Consider the following 19,626-nt stretch of genomic DNA (forward strand, 5'->3'; position numbering starts at 1 on the left):
TAAGTATCAAACAGCTTTTTAAATGCTAAAAAAAATTTGTGGAGCCTGGGAGTCGAACCCAGGACCTCCTGGTGTGAGAACTGGCTGCTGACCAGTCGAGCTAGTAGAGGGGACTTGATGTGGATCAGTTCTGGTGGTACATAACCTGTTGGCTCGAGTTGAAATAAAAAAAATACTAATGGCGCACCACGGTGAGGTGCGCCATTAGTATGGACATGCTAATGGCGCACCACGGTGAGGTGCGCCATTAGTATTGTGCCCGATCCCCCCTTCCCTCTCCCCCTTCGCCCGATCCCCCCTTTCCCTCTCCCCCTCGCCAGTTCCCTCTCCCTCTCGATCCACCGCCGCCGCCGCCGCTGCCCTGACCCTCCCCTCGCCCTCGCCCTCGCCCTCTCCCTCCCTCGCCCTCTCCTCGCCTTCCCTCTCCCTCGCCCTCTCCCTCGCCCTAGATCCCCTTCCCCTCTCCTCTCCCGACGCCGCTGCCCCGCCGCCTCGACGCTGCCCCGCCGCCCCGACGCCGCCTCGACGCCGCCCCGCCCCGACGCCGCCCCGACGCCGCCTCGACCCCGCCCCGACGCCGCTGCCCCGGGTCGGTCAGCCAGCCTCGTCTCCACCGTCACCGGCGACAGCTTAGCCCGACTACAGACGTGGTACGCTCTTCCTCCTCTTCTGTTCTTCCCCTTTTCTCTGGGCACATGGTCATTGAGTAAAATCTGAGTAGATTAGGCCATAAATTGGATTACGAGCACAGTTTAGTCAAGAAAATGCTTCGGGGCCAATGTTCATTCAATTCTTCAGATAAACAGGGCATGTATTCAGTTTTTTTCTCATAAGGAGAGCAGATTTTCATCACTTGCACTTACACAGAGTTAATGTAAACGTTTTGCACAATAACGTAGCATGTATCTTCAGTTTTTGCACTTAAAAAAGCCAATCTTCAGTTTGTCCACTTCAAAATATTATAAACTCTAAAAGAACAACATGTTAGTACAGAACTTATACAAGGATCGTCACACAACCCTTATGCGCATCATGGTGCTAAGTCTAGATTATCATGATTGTGCATCTGCAAAAATTTATAACTGTGAGTGCAATCTGTACCTAACAAGCAAGATAGATAAGATTTCAAATGCGCAAATAAGAAATTGCAACACAACTGCAGATTTCAAGAAGTGCAATTTCATCAAATTTAGTATTAGATAGTAGATACTGACAGTCTGACAGTTATATACCAATTTTCTTCTAAAAAATACCTCATGGTTTTGATGATTGTACTAACAAAGAAAAAGCAGGCATTATTAGATATGAAATCTGGAAATCTTTTCAGTTCTATTTTTGTAATGACAGGAAATATTGTGGTCACTTTTCTCATCCCTTTTAACATGATGTAGTGTAACAGAACATATCTGCAGATTCCACCAATTCCAATGGTTCTTTCCTTCCACTGTCCAAATTTCAGTGAAACGTCTCCACCTTCGACACAACAGTGATTCTCAAAATTGACTACGCAGACCCCAAACATGATGCTCCTACTCTTTTCATAGAGACAAGGACATTAGCAACAAAGTAGTGGCTTTTCTCCGGGTGTTGGAGAAAGCATAGATGATCCTTCCATTTACAGTAGCAAGGACAATTGTACAACAAGACGATACCACTAGGGCAGGTTCCTTGAATCCTCAACATGACAGAAACAACCTTCTACTTTGAAGCCTCCTCTTTTGATCAGATTCAAATCATCACCCTTTCCAGCAGCAGCAGTAGTAACTAGCACTAGAATCACATTGTTCCGCACTTCTTCTTGTTGTGTTTGCTGCTGGGTAGAAGAAGCTTTGGTGGGCTGCTGCTTGTCTTGGTTCTCATCGAAACAACCCAGCTGCGCGAAATCCTCGATCGACTTGACATGAACCTGCAAAGGAAAGACAATATTAATAAATCACAACTCTACTAGATTGTTAAGTTGGGTGGGATGTAAAAGCAAATCTTCTTCTAAGTGCAATATACTTAGTGCTGCTATATGAGTGTATAAATATTTGTTGCTATATAAATGTGAACAAAATTCGTGCTTGTATATGATATTCTGCCATGAAGAAAGAATAGATAGTGTGGGTCTGACCTTGTTTAATTTCTGCAATTCTTGTATATGATATTCTTTGGTGTGTATTGCATTCTCATCGTGGTTTTGATCACAGAACAAGAAGGGAAAGGGCGACTGAAGTACCTACTGCAGCAGACAGAAGTATTTGCCCACTTTGCAGAAGGAAGCCAGGCTAAAGAGAAGAAGCCACGTGGAAGGTGATTCTTGGTTATGTTTTTTTAAAAGCAATCCTTGGTTATGTTAGTGCCACTATATAGTACTTTACTATGAACACCCATCTTGGATGACCAATAGAAATTGCAGCCACATGTGCACCGATCTAATTTGAAACATCAATGAAAATTGAAAAAAAATTACTCTCATAGCACTACTTCTATTTGCATTTCCCAAACATATGGTTCTGTCCATCCTCATTTCCTGTCTTCCCTAATAACCATCATTAAGTTATAGGTTTGCTGTGTGCCTGTGCTATTCCCTGTCAGTAATTGATTTCAGAAACTGGCAAGCTTTGATAATGTAAGAGTTACTTACTTGCTAATTAGCCAAGCAGGCATGTATTACTTACTTGCTAAGAACTTTGATACTATTTGGATCAAAGTTAAATGAGCACATAGATGACAAAAAAAAGTTCAGATTGTAAAATGTTCATTTTGCTGCTAGTGCCCATTTTGAGTAATTGCTTAGAGGGATGATCCTGTGTGAGCTGGTGGAGTGATTTGTTTTCTACATAAAGCTCTTTAGTCAGGCTGGTTTTCGTGAAATACACATGAAGCTTCACCAGCTCCTGTGGGTGTGGGATCCATGTGACATGTGACATTGCATCCATGTCCACCTGGGATAATGATTTTGCAGGTACCCCGAGAGGCCCTTGAGTTTGCCGGAATGTCGATTAACTTCCGTTCCGGCAAATTCGGGTACTCCATATGTCCTATTTTCAGTAAAGGTCATGCTGAAATTTTCCGTGAATTTTAGCATGACTTTGCTAAAAATAGGACATATGGGGTACTTGTGACTAATGCATGGGCCGGGGTATCTTAGTAGTTAATTAAGTAGGATCAAGTGCCCCGGCGTACTTGTGACTAATGCATGGCTTTTAGGGTGCCTCGGTGTCGATAAAAACCGAAATGATGAAAGGTTAGGCTTTTAGGGTGCCTTGGCGTCGAAAAACCCTCAATGATAAAAGCTTAGATTTTAGGATGCCTCGGTGTCGACAAACCCTAAATGATGAGACCATGATCTTGTTCCTTGACAATAACCAACTTTTTGACCAAACTTTGTTTCTATTTAGAGAGAAACATGGCCCACAACGATGAGGCCGGGGGTTCGGGCGGCAAGGCATTCTGGGAGCTGTCCCAGGAGATGGAGGAACAACCTCACTTGTATGAGGCCGCCGCCTTCCCCACCGATCCTGAGACCACGGATGGTGCCGCCGAGGATGACCACACTGATGCCACCACTGATGGTGCCGCCGAGGATGCCACCACTGATGATGGCGGCGCACGCACAGATGGCAGCCAACCGAAGAGGCAACGGAAGGACCGGCGCCCGATCGTGCTCCGCACCCTCAAGGAGGAAGTTACTGAAGTGGACTCCAACGGGAATCCAACGGCGCCCGAACGAATAGTCAAGGGGTACTCGCTTCAGCTCGGGTGCATTGTCCGGAGCACCGTCTCGATCAACACCGAGAACCTGAGGCATCCTGACCGAGGGAATTTGCGCAACCTCCTCTTCACGAAGCTGCACGAACGATACAAGTTCCCCGCTGAATTTGAAAACACAAGCCTCAAAGGGAATAAAGTGAACAATGCTGCCCTCACGAAGATGAGCAAGGCCCTGTCTACTTGGAAAAGCAATGTGAAGAGAATGATCGAGAAAGGTGAGAGTTATCAGAAGATCAAGGAGAAAAATCCTTCGATCACCGAAGATGACTACAACGACTTCAAGATCAATTGCTCGAGCACCGCAAGCTCCCAATCAAGTGAGTGGGGGAAACAAATGCGGGAGCTGAACATAGGGGAACACACACTCGGTCCCGGCGGTTACAGAGTGGCGGAGCCTATATGGGACAAGGAGGACGCGGACCGTGCCGAGCAAGGCCTACCGCCCCGCTTCGAGAAATACAGCGGTAACAAGCAGACTAGGAACTATGTCAGGGCCCGGTACAAGGAGGACCCGATAACAAAGGAGCTTACCACGGATCCGAAGACCAGGGCGCTTGAGCTTGTTCTGGTAAGGAATACACCCCCGCGTAATTAGCTCCATATGGTTGCATTCTAATTAATGAAGCCAAATTTCTAAATGGTTCACATTCCTTCCGCAGGCGACTGAAAGCAGTAGCGCGGAGTCGACTAAGAGCAACCCTTGGGACACCACTCTAAATAGGGGGTTGAATGTAATGAAGAACAAGGATAAGCTCAGTAAGCCGACGTCAGCTGGTCGTGTGGCCGGCAAAGGCTTGTCGACAAAATGGGGGTCATACTATACCGCTGGTGTGCGGAAGGAGAAAAAGACCAGCTCGGAAAGCCAGGCGCGAGAGGTTCAAGAACTCAAGGCACAGGTGGCGCGGATTCCGGAGATTGTCCAAGAGCAAGTGGAACAACGACTCGGAGCGACGATCACCGCCCTTGTGCCTACCTTGATCTCGGGGTTGAGTGCGTGGATTGCGGGCGGCCAACAGGGGCCGCCCCCGATTCCTAGCTTCACGGCCAGCAACTCGCATAATGCGATGGCGGGGCCATTGGTGCCTCCGGCGGAGGCGGCATTGGTGTCTCCGACGCCGGCACGGGAGCTTAATGCACCCGGGTGTACGCCGGCCGGCACCTCTTCAGCAAGCGGCCCCTCCGTCAACTGCACGCCCGCCGTTGGCGGTGCCTCGACATTAGCCGAGCTCGACGCCATCATCACGGTAACTAATTAAGCCTCTCTCGGCCGAGGACTTCATCTCCTTGCCTTTGACTGGGCATCCCTGACGCCCTACATGTTTTCGCAGGGCGCCGCCGACGTTCCGTGCACTCTCCTCCACTTCGTGAACAACGAGTTGGTCGATGTCGCCAAGGGCAAAATCGTTCAACCGGGCAACCCCTTGTTCCACGGTACCCAGATGCCACCCAACTTGTTTAGGGTTCAACTGGTTCGGGTGCTGCCAGGCTGCGACGACTTGTTACCTCCGATTCGACCCGTCGGGGCCGACGATGAAGACGTGATGACCCTCAGCGCCTGCCTGAGCTGGCCCCTGCTTTGGCCGAAGAGCCAGATTCGTTTGGGGGCGGGGGACACCACCCCAAAGACAACACCGCCAGTCGTGCCGGCGCCAAGTCGGCCCCATGGCAAGACCGCCGTAACGGTGCCGGACATCCCTATGCCACTGGATCCAAACATGCATATGGCACAGGATCAGAACGACGACGACGACGACGATGATACATTTGGCAATGTCGATCAGTACTTTGCCGAGCATGGGTACGATGGCGACTTCATGGGGCCTCCTTCTCAAGAACCAAACCCAACAAAAGACGTGTGCGATCTAGCTCGTACCGCGGAGAAGCCAAGTTGCAACAGGCGCCGTCTGGCGTTCAGCTCTCAGGAGACGCCTCCAGCTGCCGACTTCACCGAGCCTCAGATAGGCGAGGTGCGAAATATTATCAGCCCCAACACACTCAAGAAGGCGGTCTGTGAGCAGAACTCGGTCCCATTACAGGAGAAGAAGAAGGCACGCAAAAGAAAGACTAAGAAGGGTGCGAGCCAGCCGGCACCGAGTACGATCCGTGCTCAGGACGGGCCACCTTCACCGCAGGATATCTCGAGGAGGGTGCATGTGGCGGGTAGGGCGATGCTACCGACAAATATGCTCAATGCTGCAACCGGTGCTATGCGGAGTCTGCATGACAGTGTTCTTGCTTTGGAGAAGCGGCGTCTCAGAGAGAAGGATGTGGCATACCCGGTTTTCGCGGCCAAGGTGCCAGAGGGCAAGGGCTTTGTGGATAACTCCATCGGGCGTACGATCGTCCTGCGTTTTGATGACATCCACGCTATGTTGAACCTTCATCCGCTGCACTACACCTTCGTTCGGCTATTTTCGCTGAGTATGGAGATGCGGATCATTCGCGACAAGACCCCGGACATCGTGATAGTCGACCCCTTCTACATGCGTGCCAAGATCTTGGGCAGCGCTGGGGACCGGCAAGTCGCGAGTTCTTACCTCGAAGGCGTCATTCTGGCAAACCAAGATAAGGATAACTTCCTCGTGCCTTACTTTCCCGAGTAAGTCCTCCCCTCAACCGGCCCGTAACATATGAATTCTTACATTTCGATCGTTTTTCTTTTAACATTCCGTGTTTTCTGCAGTGACACACGTTGCACGCTCATCCTCCTAAGCCCCAAATATTCCATGGCCACGTATTTCGACCCGGACCGTCAGTCGAACGTAGACTACACAAATGTCAAGAAGGTTCTTGATGATGTTCTCCCCGGCTACGCCCAATCTGGAGGCACCTTCACCAGGCCTATTCGTAAGTACGGCAAGCACGTGTTCTCCCACAATACGACGTTCTGCTGCGTCAAGCAGCCGCCTGGCGGTCAGAAGGGTGCCTACTACGCCATCCATCACATGCGGGCGATCGTACGGGACCATCATCAACTTCTGCTACCGAGTAAACTCAAAGATTGGGCCGCGAGCGTGTCGGCAATCCAGGACGCGGACCTCCGACAAGAATTCTTTCGCATCCAGTCGGAGTTTGCGGAAATCATCCATCAAGATGTCCTTCGTACCTCGGGGCAGTTCTACCTCAGAAATCAACCGTCCAACAGTGACATCGACACAATGCTACAAATGCAGGATGACAACGCCCGTTCTTTCATGACTCCCACGATAGACGGCGGCTTCATCCACGCTCCGGTCCCTTGAGTCGAGTTGTCTAGTTCTGAAACATCGATTGGCTCATGTTGTAATTAAACTTTAATGAACTTGTAGTATGTCTCTTTGGTTTCGAGAGTCGTTCAACTTAGATGTAATCGATGCTATTAATGTCTTGCTTTTCTCTTCCGATCGTTCTGTTGCATACTTATATATTGCTTATGTATTGTCTGTGAATTGGTACTAACGTTTCGTTTGGCTAGTGCATAGCGATGCCGACGTATGTCGTGTACAAGGGTAAGGTTCCCGGAGTCTACGATGACTGGGAGGAGTGTCGGAGACAGGTTCACCGATTCAGCGGTAACAGTTACAAAGGGTACACCACTAGGGCCGAGGCCGAATCTAGATACGCCCGCTATCTAGCGGGAGAGGGGAGGGAGCGTTGGAGGAACCGGATGAAGACGAGTTTCATCGTGATGATGCTCATCGTGATGACCGCAGCTCTCTTCTGTGTGATGGTAGTTTAGATGATCGATATCGACTTGTAATGTGAAGACAGACTCGCTACTCGCGGTCTCGAGACTTGTAATATAATGTTCTATCTTTGTTCGGTCTTTTCAATTCGGAGACTAATATGATGAATTGTATTCGGAGACTAATATGATGAATTGTATTCAAAGACTAATCTTCTATTGTATTTGATGAATCTGTTGTTGATGTGTGCTGTCTATATTTTGTCAAACTATACATTTTGTAACCTGTGCAAAAAACAGAAAATAAAAAAATAAAAAAAAACCTAATATTCATACTAATGGCGCATCACATGACAGTGCGCCATTAGTATGACAGTGCATACTAATGGCGCATCACTGGGCAGTGCGCCATTAGTATGCCGCGGTTACTAATGGCGCATCAAGAGGTGGTGCGCCATTAGTATGCCAAAGCACCTGGGTATACATGGCCCCTGGGAGGCATACTAATGGCGCACCCTGGCCTATACTAATGGCGCACCCGAGGTGCGCCATTAGTATACCAGATACTAATGGCGCACCAGGTGGTGCGCCATTAGTAAAAATTACTAATGGCGTGCTATTAATGGCGCACCACAGATGCGCCACTAATAGCCATACTAGGTGCGCCATTAGTAGGGGTTTTTCTAGTAGTGGTGGCTGCAATAGGGTTCTAGCAAGAACGTTTTCTTACCTACGTAAAAGCCACAACATGATTTGCCAACTTCTATTTACCCTTCATAAGGATCCTTTTCATCGAATCTGCTCCAACTAAAGTGCGAGAGACAGACACCTGCTAGCCACCTTATGCAACTAGTGCATGTCAGTCGGTGGAACCTGTCTCACGCAAGCGTACGTGTAAGGTCGGTCCGGGCTGCTTCATCCCACGATATCGCTGAAGCAAAATAATACTAGTAGTGGCAAGAAAGTTGACAACATCTACGCCCACAACAAATTGTGTTCTACTCGTGCAAAAAGAACTACGCATAGACCTAGGTCATGATGCCACTGTTGGGGAACGTTGCAGAAAACAAAAAAATTTCTACGCTTTCACCAAGATCAATCTATGACTTCATCTAGCAACGAGAGAGAGGGGTGCATCTACATACCCTTGTAGATCGCGAGCGGAAGCGTTCAAGAGAACGGGGTTGGGGGAGTCGTACTCGTCGTGATCCAAATCACCGGAGATCCTAGCGCCGAACGGACGGCACCTCCGCGTTCAACACACGTACGGTTGGGAATACGTCTCCTCCTTGTTGATCTAGCAAGGGGGAAGGAGAGGTTGATGAAGATCCAGCAGCACGACGGCGTGGTGGTGGATGCAGCAGCGATCTCGGCAGGGCTTTGCCAAGCTTCTGCGAGAGGGAGAGGTGTAGCAGAGGGAGAGGGAGGCCCCAAGAGCCTGGGTGCGGCTGCCCTCCTCCCCCCTCTTTATATAGGCCCCCTAGGGGGGCACCGGCCCTAGGAGATGGGATCTCCAAGGGGGGCGGCGGCCAGGGGGGAAACTTGCCCCCCAAGCCAGGTGGAGGCGCCCCCACCCCTAGGGTTTCCCAACCCTAGGAGCAGGGGGGCCAAGGGGGGGTGCACCAGCCCACCAGGGGCTGGTTCCCCTCCCACTTCAGCCCATGGGGCCCTCCGGAATAGGTGGCCCCACCCGGTGGACCCCCGGGACCCTTCCGGTGGTCCCGGTACAATACCGGTGACCCCCGAAACTTTCCCGATGGCCGAAACCTGACTTCCTATATATAATTCTTTACCTCCGGACTATTCCGTAACTCCTCGTGATGTCCGGGATCTCATCCCGGACTCTGAACAACTTTCGGTTTACTGCATACTCATATCTCTACAACCCTAGCATCACCGAACCTTAAGTGTGTAAACCCTACGGGTTCGGGAGACACGCAGACATGACCGAGACGCCTCTCCGGTCAATAACCAACAGCGGGATCTGGATACCCATGTTGGCTCCCACATGCTCCTCGATGATCTCATCGGATGAACCACGATGTCGAGGACTCAATCAATCCCATATACAATTCCCTTTGCCAATCGGTATGTTACATGCCCAAGATTCGATCGTCGGTATCCCAATACCTCGTTTAATCTCGTTACCGGCAAGTCACTTTACTCGTACCGTAATGCATGATCCCGTGACCAGACACTTGGTCACATTGAGCTCATTATGATGATGCATTACTGAGTGGGCCCAGAGATACCTCTCCATCATAAGGAGTGACAAATCCCAGTCTCGATTCGTGCCAACCCAACAGACACTTTCGGAGATACCCGTAGTGCACCTTTATAGTCACCCAGTTAAGTTGTGACGTTTCGCACAGCCAAAGCACTCCTACCGTATCCGGGAGTTGCACAATCTCATGGTCTAAGGAAATGATGCTTGACATTTGGAAAATCTCTAGCTAAAGAACTACACGATCTCTGAGCTATGCTTAGGATTGGGTCTTGTCCATCACATCATTCTCCTAATGATGTGATCCCATTATCAATGACATCCAATGCCCATAGTCAGGAAACTATGACTATCTGTTGATCAACGAGCTAGTCAACTAGAGGCTCACTAGGGACATGTTGTGGTCTATGCATTGACACGTGTATTACGATTTTCGGATAACACAATAATAGCATGAATAACAGACAATTATCATGAACAAAGAAATATAATAATAACTATTTTATATCACTTTCGTGAAGCTGCTCGCCACCCTGGGTGTCCCCTACGTGCTCGCCAGGGGCATCTTCCCATTGCTCTGCCACCGTGAAGCTGCTCGCCGCCCTGGGTGTCCCCTACGTGCTCGCCAGGGGCGTCTTCCCATGGCTCTGCCACCGTGAAGTTGCTCGCCGCCCTAGGTGTCCCCTACGTGCTCGCCAGGGGCGTCTTTCCATGGCTCTGCCACCGTGAAGCTGCTCGCCGCCCTGGGTGTCCCCTACGTGCTCTCCAGGGGCGTCTTCCCATGGGTCTGCCACCGTGAAGCTGCTCGACGCCCTGGGTGTCCCCTACGTGCCCGCCAGGGGCGTCTTCCCATGGCTCTGCCACCGTGAAGCTGCTCGCCGCCCTGGGTGTCCCCTACGTGCTCGCCGGGGGCGTCTTCCCATGGCTCTGCCACCGTGAAGTTGCTCGCCGCCCTGGGTGTCCCCTACGTGCTCGCTAGGGGCGTCTTGGCATGGCTCTGCCACCGTGAAGCTGCTCGCCGCCCTGGGTGTCCCCTACGTGCTCGCCAGGGGCGTCTTCGCATGGCTCTGCCACCGTGAAGCTGCTCGCCGCCCTGGGTGTCCCCTACGTGCTCGCCAGGGGCGTCTTCCCATGGCTCTGCCACCGTGAAGCTGCTCGCCGCCCTGGGTGTCCCCTACGTGCTCGCCAGGGGCGTCTTTGTTGGAAATATGCCCTAGAGGCAATAATAAATTAGTTATTATTATTATATTTCCTTGTTCATGATAATCATTTATTATCCGTGCTATGATTGTATTGACCGGAAACCGCAATACATGTGTGGATACATAGACAACACCATGTCCCTAGTAAGCCTCTCGTTGACTAGCTCGTTGATCAATAGATGGTTACGGTTTCCTAACCATGGACATTGGATGTCATTGATAACAGGATCACATAATTAGGAGAATGATGTGATGGATAAGACCCAATCCTAAGCCTAGCACAGATCCTGTAGTTCGTATGCTAAAGCTTTTCTAAATGTCAAGTATCATTTCCTTGGACCATGAGATTGTGCAACTCCCGGATACCGTAGGAATGCTTTGGGTGTACCAAACGGGATGATGTGTTACGGAACGAGTAAAGAGACTTGCCAGTAACGAGATTGAACAAGGTATCGGATACCGACGATCGAATCTGGGGCAAGTACAATGTCGCTAGACAAAGGGAATTGTATACGGGATTGATTTAGTCCTTGACATCGTGGTTCATCCAATGAGATCATCGTGGAAAATGTGGGAGCCAACAAGGGTATCCAGATCCCGCTGTTGGTTATTGACCGGAGAACGTCTCGGTCATGTCTGCATAGTTCCTGAACCCGTAGGGTCTACACACTTAAGGTTCGATGACGCTAGGGTTATAAAGGAAGTATGTATGTGGTTACCGAATGTTGTTCGGAGTCCCGGATGAGATCCCGGACGTCACGAGGAGTTCCGGAATGGTCCGGAGGTAAAGAATTATATGTGGGAAGTCCTGTTTTGGTCACCGGAAAAGTTTTGGGTTTTATCGGTAATGTACCGGGACCACCGGGAGGGTCCCGGGGGTCCACCAAGTGGAGCCACCATCCTCGGAGGGCTGCATGGGCCAAGTGTGGGAGGGGACCAGCCCCGGGTGGGCTGGTGCGCCCCCCCCCCCCCCCCCAAGAGGCCCATGCGCCAAGAGATAAGATAAAGGGAGAGTCCTAAAGGGGGAAGGCACCTCCTAGGTGCCTTAGGGAGGATGGACTCCTCCCTGGCCGCACCCTTCCTTGGAGGAAGGGCCAAGTCTGTGCCTCCCCCCTCTCCCTTGCCCCTATATATAGTGGAGGGGAGGGAGGGCAGCCGCACCTGAGTCCCTGGCGCCTCCCTCCCTCCCGTGACACCTCCTCCTCTCCCGCAGATGCTTGGCGAGGCCCTGCAGGATTGCCACGCTCCTCCACCACCACCACGCCGTTGTGCTGCTGCTGGATGGAGTCTTCCTCAACCTCTCCCTCTCTCCTTGCTGGATCAAGGCGTGGGAGACGTCACCGGGCTGTACATGTGTTGAACACGGAGGTGCCGTCCGTTCGGCACTAGGATCTCCGGTGATTTGGATCACGACGAGTACGACTCCTTCAATACCCGTTCTCTTGAACGCTTCCGCTTAGCGATCTACAAGGGTATGTAGATGCACTCTCCTTCCCCTCGTTGCTGGTTTCTCCATAGATAGATCTTGGTGACACGTAGGAAAATTTTGAATTTCTGCTACGTTCCCCAACAGTCTTCCCATGGCTCTGCCACCGTGAAGCTGCTTGCCGCCCTGGGTGTCCCCTACGTGCTCGTCAGGGGCGTCTTCCCATGGCTCTGCCACCGTGAAGCTGCTCGCCGCCCTGGGTGTCCCCTACGTGCTCGCCAGGGGCGTCTTCGCATGGCTCTGCCACCGGGAAGCTGCTCGCCGCCCTGGGTGTCCCCTACGTGCTCGCCAGGGGCGTCTTCCCATGGCTCTGCCACCGTGAAGCTGCTCGCCGCCCTGGGTGTCCCGTACGTGCTCGCCAGGGGCGTCTTCGCATGGCTCTGCCACCGTGAAGCTACTCGCCGCCCTGGGTGTCCCCTACGTGCTCGCCAGGGGCGTCTTCGCATGGCTCTGCCACCGTGAAGCTGCTCGCCGCCCTGGGTGTCCCCTACGTGCTCGCCAGGGGCGTCTTCGCATGGCTCTGCCACCGGGAAGCTGCTCGCCGCCCTGGGTGTCCCCTACGTGCTCGCCAGGGGCGTCTTCCCATGGCTCTGCCACCGTGAAGCTGCTCGCCGCCCTGGGTGTCCCCTACGTGCTCGCCAGGGGCGTCTTCGCATGGCTCTACCACCGTGAAGCTGCTCGCCGCCCTGGGTGTCCCCTACGTGCTCGCCGGGGGCGTCTTCCCATGACTCTGCCACCGTGAAGCTGCTCGCCGCCCTGGGTGTCCCCTACGTGCTCGCCAGGGGCGTCTTCCCATGGCTGGGCTACTCTGCCACCGTGAACTCAGACGGTCTGCTGCTTCGCGTGGTCGGGCGGCCTCGGCTTCTGCGCGCTCTGCTGGCTGGCCAAGTCGCTGTGCGTCAGCCTCCATGATTCTATCAGGGTTGAACGCTACGCCATTGCCCATTGGCCGGAGCTGGAAGACGTTGGAGACGCAACTGAAAACCCTTTTCTGGAGGTTCTGCTGCTGTTAGTTCATACAGGAATGGGAATAAGGATGGTGCAAGAAAAGATGGATAGATTTCCAGCGGAAGAAGCTGTACATGCGTGTGGACTTTTTTGAGTGTTTCTGCTGCCGGTTGAGTTCGAACGAAACGAAACGAATCGCTTGCTTGTTCGTCGAATCCAGACTGACAACTTGTTAGCTCACTTACTACATCTGTTTGGAGTCTCAAGAAAATGAGACTAGTGCTATGCTGCTACTTCATCTCAAGAAAGTGGTAACAGTCGTGGATCAAGCAAGCATAAACAGTGGATTATTCTACCAGTGACGAGACGGATCCGTACAAACTACACCAAATAACCATGTATGATACAGGGAGCTATAACATATCTTTATCTTTATCTTATCTTTATACCTAATAATAATAATAATAATAATAATAATAATAATAATATAATAATAATAATAATAATAATAATATAATAATAATATAATAATAATAATATAATAATAATAATAATAATAATAATAATAATAATAATAATAATAATAATAATAATAATAATAATAATAATAATAATAATAAAGCAAATTGGGTTTCTGGTCGTCCGTCATTAGAATTACCCCCGAAGTTGGCATAAATTACCCACTAATGCCACCCGTAAGTTGAAAAAACGGTTCGCTTTTATTTCAAAATCGCGCTCGGGTTCACGTTACTAGAAGTCACTACGTAGAAATAACAGTATCGTCCCAGCGGTGCAGTGGCTTTGATTGCTGCCGCGCGCCCTGGAGACCAGGGTTCGACCCCCAGGACTATCGCTTTTCTCCTTTTTTTTCCTATTTTGTTTTTCTCTTTTTTGTTTTAGTTTTTCCTTTTTAAAATTAATTTTTGATTTATAAAAGAACCAAGTTTTAAAAAGCTGTGAGTTAATTTTTTTTGAAATCATAAATTGTTTGTGAATTCAAAAAACATTTGAAAAATCATAAAATGATCACGATTTCAAAAAATTGTTCATGTTTTACAAAAAAGATCACGATTTCAAATAAATGTCATGAAATGAGAAATGTTCATGCTTTCTAAAATAATATTATTCAAAACATATTCATAATACTAATTATGAGAAACAGCATTACGCTAGGTCAGGGTGAGACACATCATTCATCGGTCTAGCTCAGACAGTGTCCATCAATGTAGTTTGCTCAGTGAATTTTTTTCGTTGTGGCGCCTTAGGAGATCAAGTCGTGATAAGACCATCACATTTTTTTAAATGACTTTTAAAAATACCTTATCTCATCATGACATCACTCGGATATAGTTTGTGAAAATGACATTTTAAAAGTCCTTATCTCATCCGGGCATTTGATTCAAACTTTTTTATTCTATCACACCTTTATAATCTAATAGTTTTACCCTCCAAAAAATCTAATAGTTTTTCTCCCGTTGCAACGCACGGGCAAATTTGCTAGTAAGGCAAAAGTACTCGGCGCAAATCAGGGACTTCGGTGTCACGGCACCATGATTCGAGTTCAAGCTACTCCCAAGGCACCTTCCGAAGGCTTGGCTCGGCACGGCACAGCTCAGCAGAGGTACTGAGATGCATCCACCTGCCGAAGCCGACGAACCATTCTCATTGTCAAGCCTACCACTCCAACATGGGAATAAAGCGCACAACCACGTACACGTCGTGTTTCGAGTCCCGACTCTCGATCAAGCGTAATAGTTTGAAATCACCGGGGAAGGTCGATGCTAGTTAGTAGTAGTAGTAGATATATGTTTTTCTCCTCTCCGCCACAGGCCTCGCATGCACGATTCCTCCGTGTCTCGCTCGCTACCTGAGCCACCACCGCTGGACCATGGAGATGGGCGTCTGGAGGAACGGGGCGTAGCGGTCGATGTACGGGTTGACGGTCCGCCCGATCTTGGCCCACGCGCTCTGGTGGTAGCTGGATGTCACGGGCGCGCGGTACATCATCTTCAGCACCTGAATGTATGACAAACAGACGAGCAAGCCAGGAAAAACGGCCAGTAAGTGACGATGCAGTGCAAAAGCAACGATCAGAATAACATAACAAAGTTGCAGTTGCTAAAGGAAGTGCCGCTAGCTGAAGATTAATGGTTGCTAGCTGTACACTCAACTATGGCTTGATAACATGCCGCAAAACACATCAAATTGTGCCTCCCAGCTATGTACTCCCTCCATCCCATAATATAAGAGTTCTTTTGACACTACACTGGTGTTAAAAACGCTATTATATTATGGAACGGAGGGAGTGGTGAATGCATGGAAGCAGTGCGAACATATATAAAGATCAGATGTGCAGAAGACAACTTACGTTCCAGTACATGAATGTCTGGATGAAATTGCGCCTCCACCTGCAAGATAACAAGGTGTTGTAAGTCATAAGATGCACTAACTAAGATGAAATAAAGTCTCCATGGTTCCGAGGGAAGTCAGAGCAACATACGAGAACAGTGATATGATCAGAAGGAACCCCAAGGCAAGTTCAGCATTTGAGCTAAGGAGGCTGAGCGTGGTGTTGTTTGTTTCCACCCAAAGGCAAGGCTCTTCCAAGTATCCCCTAAACGAGATAACAGAAAGACAATGTTAGCCACAGCCCACAGGGCAGTGGAGACTGGTTGCGCAGCAAACTACACAAATGAAATTCAGAGATAATTCGACAGATAACTACCTGTAGAAAGATGAGCGGGAAAAGTTACACCTTAGGAATCTGGCAACATGATCAAGCGCCCAGCAGAACACAGGTAGCGCAGCAACTGTGAAATAAAAAAAGGAAGATCGGAACATGTAAACATTCATGTGAAAGTTTCCGAAAACAGATATCAGAATCATGAACTTGCAAGAGAAAAGCTGTATATTACTCTTTAAGTGCAGCTGAGATGTGACGAGCAACAAAGAGAACATTAAATGGATAAAATCCTTGGCTCCAAGTACTGACTGCAACCAGCCCTGAATTGCAGCCATGTTCAATTCTCTTGGTTTCTTCATGCACAACAGAAACAAAAAAGGTGAATTAGATCAACAGGGTCATCAGGGAAAGGAACACAACAAAAATAGGATGGACCATTGAAGGTTCAGGTAGGAAGATATTTTACCCCATAAGTACTGTATAAAGAGTATCCTGAGGAGAGGACTGTTCCCAGCAACGAAAGCTTACAAGCTCTGTCTGCAAGATGTTTTGGCAAGATCGGAAGCATTCCCAGACCAGCAACAACCAGTACCTGATCAGATGGAAAAGTTTGAGCATGTCATGCTCAAGTACAATGTACCAACAAGCAAGAGATACAGGTAAGAACAAGGGTAACATGCACAAACCATTGTTATAGAATTTATATATAAGGGATGATTTTCCAATGCAGAATGAAGGTATGGATAACGAGAAGACTAAAGAGAGAGATGACATGTCAGGTTGTCCGCAAGGATCACCGTAATTGTAGGAGCAAACTAGGCTGTCCACAAGGACCGCCGTAAATGTAGGAGCAAACAGAACCAATGAATTTGCTCCTTTCAGCAAATATTACACAATTACGCATTCATACAGTGAAGAGAAAGGTGGCTTCTTCCTTACCCAGGCATTTACGGAGAAATGTATAGTCTTTGCATCGAAACGTAAAGGGTTTGCAGCCCCTGCTTGTGGTGCTGTTGGTGGCGGGGCAGCTGATCTGGAACTAGAACCTACACATGATATGTATGAACTCAGCAGTCAAACACAGTCCATGAAATCGTTGGATCTTATATGGCTAGTAAAAGTGCAGTATATTTTACCTGAATTGCGAGCCCTGACACTCTCAGTGGATGCTGAAGGTGAAGACCTTATGTCTGGCCTGCTCGGCTGAGTGGAACCAGTGGTTGACATAGGCTCGACCACCAAATCACGATCCTATCAAGTCAAGAAAGCAAAGCAAACCAAACAGATTTAGACATTATCATGATCTGAAGGATATGACTCATATCGGTAATTAAAAAAAAAACCAAATTCAAGTGGCAAACTTCTGCTCTTCATTTTCTAAACTTTTTGACACAGAGTAACACTGACTCCCCCCGCACAGTGGAAGAAATATCTCCATCTACTTAGCAGATGGTTTGTTTGAGCAATTTAACGGACAAAATAACACAGGTTTAAACGAGCTTGAGCTCAAGATGCAGCAACAGAGAGCACCAGAGGGTTGTGACATCAAGTTACAGCACCTCCATCTCATTAATCGGATAGTAAGTAGCAGATGGAAAACACCACTTTCAAACTTATGACAAGGAAGCCTTAGCGACCCCCAACCCACAAATCATGATCTTATATTAAGTAAAGAAAGCAAACCAACCAGCTTTAGACATCACCATCCTTTGCAGGATATGATTCAAGCCCACAGGGGGAATTCAGAAATGGCCAGATTCAAGTGGATAACTGTGTTTGCCATTTTCTATTCTCTGTGACGCGGAGTAAAACAGATGGTTTGTTCTAGCAAAGTAATTAGCTAGGCGCACTCCATGTTTGAGAACAAATAACAAGCTTATCTGGAGCTGAGGCTCGAGATGCACTAACGGGTCGATGGGTTCTATTGTAGCAACAAGCAGCAGCAAAGCTCCCCTTAGCTAATCAGCTAGTAAGTAGTAGCAGTTGAAGACGCCAACTACCATGTTCCCAAAAACAAGCAACGCCTGCAGATCGCAATTGAATACAGCCTGCGACCACCTGCCGGGAGTACTCCAATTCAGCTACCACAATTGAGCCTCAAAGCGGGCAGCCGGATCTCAAGATGCAGCAAAAGGAGCTACAGCATCCCCCTCCCTCTAGCTAATCTCAGCTGCTACCAAGTAGCAGTTGAAGACAGTTGTCAGTCTGAAGACGTCAAAGGCGAGCAGCACGAACAGATCGGCACCAACTACTGAGCAGGCGGCCTACCGCGAAGCACCCCGACTAGGCTACCGCGATCCAGCTAGCCGCGACGCCGCAGTAGAGTAGGGCAGCGGCAGATTCGGGCTACTACTAGCTAGGCCTAGGCGCGAATGAATCGGAGCGAGGGAGGGGGGAGATAGAGATACTGACGATGAAGCGCTGGTAGAACTTGCGGCGGAAGTGGGCGAGGACGTCGGGGCGGGCGGCGAGGTGCGGCGGGACGAGGACGTTGGACCAGTAGTCGGCCCAGCGCGGGTCGGCCTCGTAGTCGTAGGCGGCCGCCGCCGCCCGCTTCGCCTCCTGCTCCGCCGCCTCCGGGCCCGCGTCGCCGCCCCCCATCTCGGCCGCTTTGCTGCTGCTGGTGGCTCCTCCGGGTCTGCGTCGGCGGCGACTTGGGAGACTTGGATGGAGCGTGGTGGTTGAGCCCCCCTCCCTCTCTCTCTCTCTCTGGGCTGGGGAATTTTAGGCTGACCGATGCGACCGCCGCATCGGAAGGCTCGGCGCTCTTTGCCGTCGTGTCGTGGCGCGGGCCCACGGAATCGGTCTCTTTGGGCCTGGCGATGCTCCTTCGCGGGAATCTGGGCCGCCCAGCTTGTCTGTCGTCGTGTCGGCCCTCTGTGTTTTGCGCGAACGCGAATCCCGCGATCCGTCCGCGCAAGTCTTCGACCCCCCCAAAAAAAAAAGGGACTGTGTAGTCTGTTCTCACAAGGAATCAGTGAACCGTTTGATGTGTTGTTTGGATGTGTTGTGGCCAGATTCATTTGGGCTGTGGTAGGCCATCACCCTGGGGTTCCACTAGGCTCGGGCTGCATCTCTGTTGCTACAATCTGGGTTTCTTACAAGTAGGGATGGAAAGTGGTAGCGGATAATCTGAAATATTCGATATTCGTATTCGAAAAAATGCCTATTCGTATCCGAAATATCCGCATCCGAACCAAAATAGAAATAGAAATTATCCGTATCCGAATTTATAAAACAAATAAAACATAAAATATGATAGGAGATTTTGACACAAATATGGATATGGAAGTGGATATATCCGCATCCGAATAAGATTGTGGGAGGTAATTTTCAAAATTCTAGCCCCAATATTCTAATTATCCAACATAAAAGCCAAATAAGTGCTCAAATTTTACTCTTTATATGATTAAACTTAGAAATTATTGTGCATTACAATAGTATTTATTCTGTAACGTATTTATCATTGACTTATTGTATGTCACAAATTGATTATTGCATGTCACATACCTATTGACTAATTTACTTAAGCAATATGTTGATATTATTCGTATCCGTTCTGAATCAAAAAAACATCCGATACGTATCCGTATTCGAATAATATCCGAGCCGCATCCGTATCCGATAACATCCATATTCGGATTCGTATTCGTTTTAAAAATA

At 49.3% G+C, this 19,626-nt stretch overlaps 1 protein-coding gene across 1 annotated transcript; it reads right to left on the bottom strand.

Moving 5' to 3' along the window:
- Positions 1 to 14,945: 14,945 nt before the first annotated feature.
- Positions 14,946 to 18,674, bottom strand: LOC123149131 (uncharacterized). The gene is made up of 9 exons (XM_044568663.1): positions 18,376 to 18,674; positions 17,100 to 17,214; positions 16,903 to 17,009; positions 16,430 to 16,555; positions 16,196 to 16,316; positions 16,006 to 16,090; positions 15,781 to 15,894; positions 15,649 to 15,688; positions 14,946 to 15,296 (listed from the first exon to the last, which is right to left on the bottom strand). The coding sequence occupies exons 1-9, from the start codon at positions 18,562 to 18,564 to the stop codon at positions 15,144 to 15,146; spliced, it is 1,050 nt and encodes a 349-aa protein (XP_044424598.1). The 5' UTR covers positions 18,565 to 18,674; the 3' UTR covers positions 14,946 to 15,143.
- Positions 18,675 to 19,626: the final 952 nt, after the last annotated feature.

The sequence above is a fragment of the Triticum aestivum genome, chromosome 1B (assembly GCF_018294505.1).
Source record: "Triticum aestivum cultivar Chinese Spring chromosome 1B, IWGSC CS RefSeq v2.1, whole genome shotgun sequence".
Taxonomy (NCBI): Eukaryota; Viridiplantae; Streptophyta; class Magnoliopsida; order Poales; family Poaceae; genus Triticum; species Triticum aestivum.

Bases quoted from the DNA above. Each gene is read 5' to 3' on its own strand.
- LOC123149131 (XM_044568663.1), bottom strand. From the start codon at position 18,564: ATGGGGGGCGGCGACGCGGGCCCGGAGGCGGCGGAGCAGGAGGCGAAG. The intron at 16,556-16,902 runs GTAAGGAAGAAG...CCATCTGATCAG, and splicing joins ATTTCTCCGTAAATGCCTGG to GTACTGGTTGTTGCTGGTCT. The intron at 16,091-16,195 runs GTAATATACAGC...TTTATTTCACAG, and splicing joins ATCTCAGCTGCACTTAAAGA to TTGCTGCGCTACCTGTGTTC.